The sequence below is a fragment of the Polyodon spathula genome, unplaced genomic scaffold (genome assembly GCF_017654505.1).
Source record: "Polyodon spathula isolate WHYD16114869_AA unplaced genomic scaffold, ASM1765450v1 scaffolds_1422, whole genome shotgun sequence".
Classification (NCBI taxonomy): Eukaryota; Metazoa; Chordata; class Actinopteri; order Acipenseriformes; family Polyodontidae; genus Polyodon; species Polyodon spathula.
Window position 1 is genome coordinate 376,735 of NW_024472902.1, and position 11,486 is coordinate 388,220.

At 43.9% G+C, this 11,486-nt stretch overlaps 1 protein-coding gene across 2 annotated transcripts; it reads right to left on the bottom strand.

Moving 5' to 3' along the window:
• Positions 1 to 8,618, bottom strand: stom (stomatin). Of its 2 annotated transcripts, XM_041242742.1 has the most exons (8): positions 8,412 to 8,618; positions 6,170 to 6,205; positions 5,067 to 5,167; positions 4,498 to 4,570; positions 3,534 to 3,616; positions 3,058 to 3,261; positions 2,586 to 2,720; positions 1 to 1,266 (listed from the first exon to the last, which is right to left on the bottom strand). In XM_041242742.1, exons 1-8 carry the CDS (start codon positions 8,449 to 8,451, stop codon positions 1,078 to 1,080), a joined length of 861 nt encoding a protein of 286 aa, XP_041098676.1. In that variant the 5' UTR covers positions 8,452 to 8,618; the 3' UTR covers positions 1 to 1,077. The 2 variants fall into 2 exon arrangements, with proteins under 2 accessions (XP_041098676.1, XP_041098677.1); XM_041242743.1 differs by lacking the exon at positions 6,170 to 6,205 and having other exon boundaries at positions 8,412 to 8,615.
• Between the last annotated feature and the right edge of the window lie 2,868 nt (positions 8,619 to 11,486).

The following is an 11,486-nucleotide window of genomic DNA, read 5'->3' on the forward strand; positions in this document are numbered from 1 at the left end:
CATCTTGTGTGTGTTTTTATTTATACAACAGAGGAAAAAAGAAATCGGGACAAACGTTTTGTCCACTACCTTCATGAACTACCCTTATAACAGTAACGACAAAGAAACCAAACATTTTGCTGATAAACCAATTTTTCAAAAGGCACAGTAGTAAGGTGTTCTATCAACAGCAGGTTAGCGCTAGTCTTAGACTGCTACCATGCTAATTCTGGTCTGTGATCCCTAGTTTATAATGCTGTACCTAGAAGAACAGGCATTCCTTCCCCCCAGAGTGAGGGGAACACTGGCACAGTGATGAACTTCCACCTGTCCACGATCCGTGTCCTTGAGTCTAAATACAGATCAGGCCACACGCCAACAGACTGCCTGTATAACAGAAGGACCCTACATCCTGGGCAGGGCTGTGAACCCTATACAGGGCCGTCCTGTTCAAGTGAACACTATTAAAACAGCAAGGAAAAAAAATCATGGGAAGGCAATTGCATATTAATGTAGCTAAAAACATTTATTCAAAGAATGACCTTCAGGATATTTATAAATACATTTGGAACTCCAGTTCAAAAGAACTAGTTCTCACATTCCAAATACTTGGCATTCTGTGCAGACACTCTAGGGACATGGTTCAAATCTCTGGGATACAATCTGGATTTGAGAGAGAAGGACTTGGCTGCCTGTTCTCCATGGCAATTTAAACATTCACTGCACCAGCATTCAACCTGTGTAACAACACTCCTTAATGTTTCCCTGGATTCATCGTATTTGCACTTGATATGAAGCTATATATTTAGTATTGCATTATAAATCTGAGAAACTAACATACAAAAATAATCAAGTTAGAAAGAAGGCACACGGCTGCATGAAGATGCGATTTATACAAGATAGGAAAATAAGGCAGGTCTCACTCACTCACTCGGCTTAATAGAATGAATCCACGTCATTATAATCTTACAGCGCTTATAATGAATGACCTGTGGGTTGATTCTGCCCAGAGAGCGAGAGGGAGGATCCCTGGAAAAGCAGCTTGCAGATTAACCCGTGAGAAGCGTGCTCTGTTTAGCTGGCCCTCCTCCCACTCGCTCACTGGCGCATGAAGCTCTGCAGCATGTCAATGGGCAGGGGGAAGATGATGGTGGAGTTTTTCTCTGCAGCGATGGTGTTGAGGGTCTGCAGGTAGCGCAGCTGCAGGGCGCAGGGGGACTCTGAGATCACCATGGATGCCTCCTTCAGGGCCCGCGATGCGTTCATCTCCCCTTCCGCTGCAATCACCTGGAGAGGGGCAGCGGGTCAGGACAGACAGGCCATGGCATGCGCACATGCGCACACACACACACACACACACACAGAGTAGATGTGCTCATCAGAACAGGCACAGAGATTGATGCCTTCAAGAAAAGACACAGATCTATGCATCAGGATGGGGATGCAGATTTTGAAATCTACACTCCTTGTTGCCATGCAACACTGAACAGTTGTTTTTGTTCTCTCTCTCTCTCAAAGGGACAGGCTGGCTTATAAAAAGCAGCCAGTGGAGGAGGGTGTGTGTGTGGGCTGGTAACTCAGTTTATTTCTAGTATAGGAAGAGTATGAGAAGGGGTTGGTTCTAGGCTGATGCAGTGCTGACCTTCACCCAGGCTATTTCTGTTCTGCAGCAACATTACCGAGAGAGAGGAGTGCTCTGGAACGCCCTGCAAAGCGCCACACAGCCTGCCAAACACAAACATTAAAGATCGAAGGGCTTCATCCAATTATCTTCATTTCTACCCTCGAAGTTTTATTTATTTAAATAGGGTAAACCAGTTTTCGTAATATGTGAAAGATTATATATATATATATATATATATTTTGGTTTTTTAAATGGTGCTATTTTGTTTACAAGCTGCAAGTTGAAAAATTGAATAATCCTCTCCACGCAGCGCCTCAAGCGATTCCCAGCTGCAGAAAAGTAAAAACAGACGTTAAAAGCATTCCAAGCGGAACGCACACAGTCAGCATGGAGGAATTAGAGATGTGGCGCTCCCTGCAGAGATCCTGTCCTTGGCTTCACGTCTGGAAAAGTGAGCCTACATAGACAAGACTTTACCAGAACCAGACGTCACTTCAGAATCCGGGCAGCCTCTAGTTTTACTATACTTATCACTGTCAACAGCGTGTGCGTAGGGTGTGTTTGAAAAACATGCGGGACTGTTAATATGGAGCTATGATGGAACAGTGTGCCTGTACACCCCAGTGCATTTACAAATCAGCTCATGACATGCCAAAGTACTGACACTGTGAATAGTGGGGCTGTTTTCACAGAGAGCCTTGTGCTGCAGCACCCAGTCCTGGGTTTCAGGTATATTATTGAAACGACCAGATGCCAGGAGACTGAAGGATCTGGTAAATCTGCTCTGAACGGATCACACTGTTCTGCAGGCAGCAGGAGTTGTTCATGCTTCTAGGTATAAGGGAGGGGCGCTGAAACCCAGGACTGGGTGCCCGGCTCGCATGGGTTTCAAGCGCTGTAATGGCAATACTTTCAGCAATGCAGTTCTGCTTGTGTTTTCATCTCAGCTCATTCTCGTGTGCGAGGGGCTGGCACTCTTTACCTTCGCCCTGGCCTCTCGGGACGCCTCTGCCTCAGCTGCCATGGCTCTCTGGAGCTGCAGGGGCAGCTTGACGTCCTTGATCTCCACTCGCTCCACCTTGATACCCCAGTCATCTGCGGCACTGTCAAGCGTGGACTGCAGGAGGGACAGAAACAACAAGCAGCGAATCAGTGCGGAGAGTGCAGTAGACAGCCTCTACCAGCAGGGGGAGTCAGTGAGACACAGTGCAGGAGAGAGCCTCTACCAGCAGGGGGAGTTGGTGAGGAGAGTGCAGGAGAGAGCACCTTCCAGCAGGAAGAGTCAGTGAGGAGAGAGCACTTACCAGCACGGGGATATACTCTTCCACGTGCATGCAAGCAAAAAAGTTACCTTTGACTTTTACGTCTAAAGAATGTGATTCCAGGGTCACACACGGGTAGGTTTTGCAGTGTTTGTTGTCCCCAGTGGAGGCGCGTATCCAGCCCTGCAGTACCTGCATGTTGTGAGCGATCTCCTCGCGGTCAGACAGGATCTCGGACAGGTTCTTGGTGCCCAGGACATTGCGCAGCGTGGTCTGTGCCAGCAGGCGCGTGGCAGCGTCTGCGTTGGTGATGTTGGCCACGGCCAGGGTGGCATTCTGCACGCGGTAGTAAACCACGCCGTCCACGCACACAGTCACCGAATCCTTGGTCAGAACCTGCAGGGGGAGCCACGGCCAACAAGAGGCAGTGTAGTTTAACCAGCAAGGACCAGGACAATATATTATCAGCATTACCATTCGCCAATATTTATACAATTACACACTCAACATTTGATTTCACACAAAGTTTAAATAGCTCTGTTTTTTTTTCTTCATGCAAACACAGTTTGTTCCACCTCCAATGTAAAAAAAAATATTCCAGCACGATTATTCGGATAACACAAGCAAGTCTGCTAGTAACCGATCCTCACACTGCCGGCTCTCCCTACCTCCTGAGGGGGGATGTCGAAGGTGATGGTACGCATGTCCACTTTGATGAAACTGTCAGTGCAGGGCAGGATTAAGAACAGACCTGCCAGAGACAGAAATTCAACACAGCGTGGGATTTTCACAAGTAGAATTCACTCCCTATTACCCCATCAAACTGTCCATTAAAAGAAAGGAATTCAAATACTTTTCTGTACAGTGGAACATGCTAGAAATATATATGTGAGGAGTGAGGACCCAAACAAGGCACCAATCAAATCAATCAATAAACGCCACGGCGATCAATCAATTCATTGTTGCATCCCTCTATAATACACACACAGGTGGTTTATACACACTGGAATGTATATTATTGTAATTATATTCGTTTTGTAAACTTGTTGCCCAGGTTTCACTGCTCTGGGGCGAATGCTCTGCAGAGTTTCCAGCTGACTTTCTAACCCCAGCCAGCATCACTGCATCCTCATGAGCGTGAAGACAGAACAGAGGACCTCTGTGGGTAAACATCCCCACTAACAATCTGCTAGCAGTGCTAGCCAGGAAATGGACAAGTGCACTGTCCCATAACCAAAAGCAGAGCCCCAATACCGTGCCCTGCCCCCTGGGCAACATCTTGTATTATTTTCTGTTATTATCTCACGTCATTCCTTGATTGGGAGGATTCCCACGCACCCCCAGCTTCACAAGTGTTAGATTATTGGAATAAAGTGCATCCGTGAGCCGACAGCCAGGCCATGTTAAACAACGAGAAGCACAAGCAAGCACAGTACGTGATTTAGGGCTCTTTTCAAATGATAACGGCTTTCCTATCAAGCCATTGAAAAGCACGGAGGGTTGACGCAGCCCCTGCTTTGCTAAGCCCAGTGGCAGCAGTTATTCATAACGTGGTTTAGATTTTTATTCCTTTCCAAGCATTTTAGAACAAAACCGCACGTGGCACAAAAGCAGGAGAGTTAACTGACCTACCTGGTCCCTTGGCACCGCCTGGCAAGATACGCCCAAGTCTGAAAATAATTGCCCGTTCGTACTCCTTCACGATCTGTGCAACAGGGAAGGAAAGAGAGTCAGTGCAGCAGCTGAGAATGCACTGTGCTGTATTACAAAGGAGCGGGTCACATTCCCTTCACTTGAACCCTGTTTTATCTCCCCAGCTTCGAATGTCCAATCATGCTCCCTCGCCCCACAACAGCTCCAGCGGGAGTCCTCCGATCCCACGACCAAGACAACTGCCTCTGTGCACCCCGGAGCACGACAGCAGACGGTCGGAGAGCTACGGCCCCTGCAGGGTTCCTGTTTGAGCTGGGAGAAACCGTCCCTGGCGATTTCACCTCGCTAACCCGTGGCAGCGCTAGAGCCAGAGCTCCTAGTGAAACCCCCAGCACGTGCCTCCTTTGTACAGCCAGGGCACTCCCCTGCGCTCCCTCCACTGTATGACTCACCCGTGCTTTCACCAGATGAGATCATCAGGGACACCATTAAACATGTACTTTTTAAAAACTGTAAGGGACTTTCCAAGCCTGGTCGAGGTGATTTACCTTGATACACATCCAGATGGAGAGAGGGAAGGTAAGCAGGCTCAAGAGCAAGGAGAACAACACCAGGATCCATCCACAGAAACCAATACCATTGTCCGAGGCTGGAAACCAATTACAGCACAATGTTACTGTGGCTTTAATAAAACACGTGGGCGTTACCGTGGCATTAAAAAAACAACACGCGGGCGTACTTTCAAAGCGCTTCATCCAGGCTTTGATGATCTGTTTTTTTTTTTTTTTCTGATTGTGGAAAGTCCCGTGTTAATGTTATAAGATAAGAGACAAATCGACTTTGGAGGGCTCAAGTTGTTTCACTACAGCTGTTAATGTTCTTCAAGCATCATATCCTTCTGAGAATGACATGCATCTCTAAACGTTTACATGGGAGACCAACTTTACAGCTCACGTCATCATGTTTGTCAAGTGTGAAATCTCCATGAATTCGCAAACAGAAGACAATAATGCAGAGATGGCAGAGACTCCCACTGCATAGCAGTTTAATCCATTCCTGGTTTCGCTAGGAGTTTAATAAGACGCACCTGAGCTTGTCACCTATACACTGTGGCTAACCAAGCTTGCAGTAAAACCTGGAATGGGTGAAACTGCTCTGCAAGAGGAGTCTCATTTCTATCCCTGTAATGGGAAGTGAAGCGTACTTTCAAAATAACGTCATCACAAAAAATCAAAAGAAGATATCTCCATGGAAATCAGAACAGCCTGAGGTTTATATGGATTGTATTACTTGGTCGCTTTGGTTCTTCTAGACTTGTAAAAAAGGTGTTTATCTTGTTTAAACAGTAATGAAGCCAGTCAAAGCCAGGGAGAAGAGCGTGGAAAATATTTCACTGCCCTGTAACCTCCGATCTCAAATGAGTGGTAAAAACAAGCAGCCTGTTTGCCTAAGTATATTAAAATGAGTTTACACTTTAAACACTGTTAGTTACAAAACACATGCCAATGGTTTATTATTTAGCTTTCTTGTTTGACTTAGTTTCTTCTTCTTCGTCACCTTCACCCTCTTCAACAGGGGAAGCCCACATCGAAAAACTCCATCCCTTTCAGGGCAACTGCCCATAGCCTCTGTGCTACATACTCTGTTGTACCTGTTTCAAACTCATCACCATTCACCATCAGGATACCTACAGACAAAATGTGCAGGTTTAGAAAGAAATACAGTTAATGCTTCTTCAATAGTAAAACCCAAGCATGGACTGCAGCTCTAAGTTTTGCATCACCTAGAATTTTAGGATCAAGACATCATTTTATATATATATATATATATATATATATATATATATATATATATATATATATATATATATATATATATATATAAATAATTTTAGATATTTTATTTATGACATCGTGTGCTCAAAGAAACTACAAAACGATCTTGCAAAAGTCTGCCGAAAGCTGTAACAGGACTACAGTGACGTTAGATTTCAAAATGTCACATTTTTCAATTGTTGTCAGTTTTTCGTTAAGTACAGTATATGGAAAGCTACAAAGCGCTGTGCAATTCAAAATGTTAACATTATTCAACAGGTTTCATTCGACTTCATGAAGCAAAATGAGTTCATTATATATATATATATATTGGATGTTGCAAAACCTTTGACCAGAGCTGTATGTATATCCTCGGCCTAGATCCTTTTACAAGAATCTATCTAAAAGATCATGCTAGCAATTATATATTACACCAAACAAAGGCCAGGATTCCATAGCTGTTTGCAATGCAGTCTGGTGCTACTGACATCCAGCTTGGTTAAAAGTTGTTTATTCTATGGTTAAAAGTTGGTTAAAAGTTGTTTATAGCCATCTTTCAATGCACTGGTAACTGCACGACTAACTGCTACACTGGCCCGCATTGCAGGGTGCACACTGACAATATGCTTCATCTGCTGAACGCGGCGGGACAGTGGCTATACCCAGCTTCACCAACAACATGCCCAAAACGCCAGGAGCACGGCGGGTGCTTTTCAGCATGAAGCTGTCCCGACAGATCACAAGCAAGGCCAGCCTTCATAAATCTGTTGGTGTGCTGTTACAGGATTACTGCACAACGCGTAACTCTGTATCGAGTATAAAAATGACGCGTATCAACTGCAAAACTTTATTTTATCATGGCTTAAGAAGTTACTCACTGGCATAACGTTTCTGTTGTACTTATTTGTTGTGTGGCTGTGTGTCGTTAGTGTGAGTGCTTAGGTTATGCTCGAGATGTTTACCCACATACAATCCACTCTATCTGGGAAGCCCTTGCAACAGCTGCGGCGTATTTACAGTCACTACAACATGCCTTACGACAAAAAAAAAAAAAAAAAAAAAAAAAAAAAAAAAAAGAGAGAGAGAGTGTTCGGGAGCGTTTACAGCAGTTTTTCAAAAAAAAAAAGAAAACTTCAAGAGAATTACTGTACAGCTAAATGTTTTAATGCAGAATCCAGGATTAACGTGTAGAAAAAATATTATTATTATTATTATTATTATTATTATTATTATTATTATTATTATTTACAGGAAGGAGGAACGACGGTATTATGTAAACAATAATGTTTCGGATAGGGAATATTGTGGATATCGACAATATCATTTTTCGCTAAAACGTTACATTTTGAGTGACCAGGTCACGACCTTAAACCAGCTCTGAATTTATTAGAAATACAAAAGACTGGTAAATATCCCGAGGCTATAGAGTTTAACGAAACATTTATCATAATTAGACCGACTGCTACGAACACCGTTTTATGACTTAAGATGTTCACAGTAATTGTTCTGTTTTATTTTTGTTTCCAGTAATGTATTTTAAGGATGCTGTTGCTATTTTTTTATTCGGGACTGTAGCTGTGTAATTCATAAATTAATATATAATGCGTGGTATTTTAGCATCTGGGTTAGGCCTTATTTTCTCTGACAAAATCCATTATATTTGCGACAGTCCAGAGTAATGAACGTGTGTTCATAAACACGACTGCATATTAAAATAATTCAACAATTACTCAAACACTACGACGCGCTGGTAAAACATGGTAGTGTTTGAGTAGCTGTTGAAAACGTGTATTACAGTCCTGGCACAAGTACGCGATACCACACGAGAAAGCGACCAGGTGCGCAGCTTGAAGGGATTTCAGTTCTGCGAGTCGTGGTTTTGTTGCACACTGTGTACGCATACATAGACAACAGCACATAAATAAATAACCGTTGATACGGTACACGACATAGTCCACAAACACGTACCACTTTTCAGAATCACCAAATAAATTATATATTTTATAAAAATTATATATATATATATATATATATATATATATATATATATATATATATAAAAAATAAAACTACACACACCTGTCTGATGTTCCCGCTTTTGTAGCTGTCGCCCGTCCATGGTGCAAAAAAGCTACTGTCTGGTCTGGTCTGGTCTGGTGAGTGTGGAAGTGAACAGCCCTCTCCTCGCCTCTCCTCGTCCTGCCTGGGTTACATGTGAACGGCATGGGCGCACCACGCCCCTTATCACATCCCCCACTTCAGCAGCGGGACAGTCTGCAACTAACGGCACTACTGTGTGTGTGTTGTCAATGGCAAGCGCATTTAACATTTCAACCTCCACTCGTGATATCAGCCACATTCTATTAGTGACATCACTCGTGTTTTATTGATATCAAAATGATCATTTTCGAGTTCAACAATTTTAAATATTACTTGATATAAAATGTGAATTGTTGATATCAAAATGAGGATTACATGTTAAAACCGCTTGCCATACTGTTCTGGTGGTTTTGCCACACAGCGCGGATCAAGGTTTGGGTAGGGTTATAAGCTAACAGTTTTGAATTGATATTTCTGTCATAAGAACTTCAGAGAGTTTTATTTATTAATGTAGCATATTAAAACAATATAAGACACGTTCATATACCCATTTTACACACTTTACAGATAGCATCTCCTTAATTAAAATTTTGTCCCAGCCCCCACCCAGACTTGAAGAAAAGGGCAACACACACAAAAAAAACAATACTTGGAAGTTTCTTACAAATAATTCACTAGCTTCCAACAGGGCATGCACCCAGCTCCAACGCGTACCTGGCTCCGCTTACACATCCTGCCACTGGGGGACGGGGGGTCGCTCCTCTTACACATCCTGCCACTGGGGAGCTGTGATAAACATGCACCCAGCTCCAACGTGTACCTGGCTCCTCTTACACATCCTGCCACTGGGGGACGGGGGACGGGGGGTACCTGGTCACTCCGCTTACACATCCTGCCACTGGGGAGCTGTGATAAACATGTACCCAGCTCCTCTTACACATCCTGCAACTGGGGGGAATATCACGATAGATGAACATTTTAAAATGCAGTCGCAGATCTACCACGCCCCTCACGTCCAATGAAGACAGAAAACAAAAGGCACACATTTTATTTTTTAACAGGGCATTTGGGAGTTTGAGAAGTTGCCCTACATTCATTTTTATATATAAATATTTAAAAAAAGAATTATAAAACAGAAGTATAATCACTGAAGGGGGTGTGCTTTCTTATACTACCACCTCCCAAACCAGATTTAAATGTACAGTTATGTACAGCTGTCCCAGTCCTTCACGGTACTGCTATACGGTATGCTCTGGAGTTCAGCCCCATTTAGCTGCTGCACTCCTTTTGCTTGCAAACCAAGTCCCTGAAACAGGACTCCAGACTTGGAAAAACTTTCCCCAAAGCTTTTTTTGTTTCTTTTCGTCCTTTTCTTTACGTTTCCTGGTCCTTTTCTTCAATCTCCACGTCAATCTCAAAGTCGCTCTCGTAAAATATGTCGCAGAAATTGAAGGTTTTGTGGGGCTCGTACGAGTCTCCGACACCTTCCTCGTCGTATGTTTTTGATTTCTTGATCTTTTCTTTTAAAGCCGGCACAGTTACTTCATGCAGGTAGTCAATGATATCTAAAGGAAAGAAAAAGAACGATTTACACAAGTTTTCGCTGTGTATTTATCTGTGGCGTCACTAGCCTTGCAGCGGCTTTTAAAAAGCACCAAGTAACAAAAGTAGAGATGAGATGAAGGAGGACTTTTTTTTTGGTGGCATTGTACGCACTGTCAACATCCAATAACTGCACACAGTTATAACAGCTGTCATTTTTCCAAAATACAGCCAGGTCTTTCCATGCGGAAGAATACAGCCCTTGACTGACACTTCATTGTAAAGGTGAGGGAGGACAGCTCTTCTTGTTTTTGAAATAGGCAATGAATTGATTTATTTAACACCTGTTTCTTAAAGACAATTCTGAGTGCGAGGAACGAGCTGCAGCGCACCTCTAGTGCTCTCCCCATTGCATTTCACAATAGGTTTGATTCACCAACAAGTACCAATATAAAAGAGTGGTTTGTGTGGGTGTCTTGGCAGAAGTAGGTCACAGGCTTCATTTTCCGCTCAGCTCGCACATCTTTGAGAATGCTCTGAAGTGGTCAAGCATCTCACAGTATGGGAAAAAAAAACTAACAAAAAAAACTCCAAGACCACTAAAGTTACTGTAAAATCACTCAGACAAAAAAACAAAAACAACAAATAGGGTTCATTTAAAAGCAGGCACCTCTCCAGTGTAAACTACAGTGCTGGTAAAGAGTCTACCTCTGTTAGAGTGTAAATATTAGCTGGAAATTGAAAGCGAAATCACAGGAGCTGTACAAGGTGATTAAGAAGTGGTACGATCTCCTTAATTAAAATTTTGTCCCAGCCCCCACCCAGACTTGAAGAAAAGGGCAACACACACAAAAAAACCAATACTTGGAAGTTTCTTACAAATAATTCACTAGCTTCCAACAGGGCATGCACCCAGCTCCAACGCGTACCTGGCTCCGCTTACACATCCTGCCAGTGGGGGACGGGGGGTCGCTCCTCTTACACATCCTGCCACTGGGGAGCTGTGATAAACATGCACCCAGCTCCAACGTGTACCTGGCTCCTCTTACACATCCTGCCACTGGGGAGCTGTGATAAACATGCACCCAGCTCCAACGTGTACCTGGCTCCTCTTACACATCCTGCCACTGGGGAGCTGTGATAAACATGCACCCAGCTCCAACGTGTACCTGGCTCCTCTTACACATCCTGCCACTGGGGAGCTGTGATAAACATGCACCCAGCTCCAACGTGTACCTGGCTCCTCTTACACATCCTGCCACTGGGGAGCTGTGATAAACATGCACCCAGCTCCAACGTGTACCTGGCTCCTCTTACACATCCTGCCACTGGGGGACGGGGGACGGGGGGGGTCACTCCGCTTACACATCCTGCCACTGGGGAGCTGTGATAAACATGTACCCAGCTCCTCTTACACATCCTGCAACTGGGGGGAATATCACGATAGATGAACATTTTAAAATGCAGTCGCAGATCTACCACGCCCCTCACTTCCAATGAAGACAGAAAACA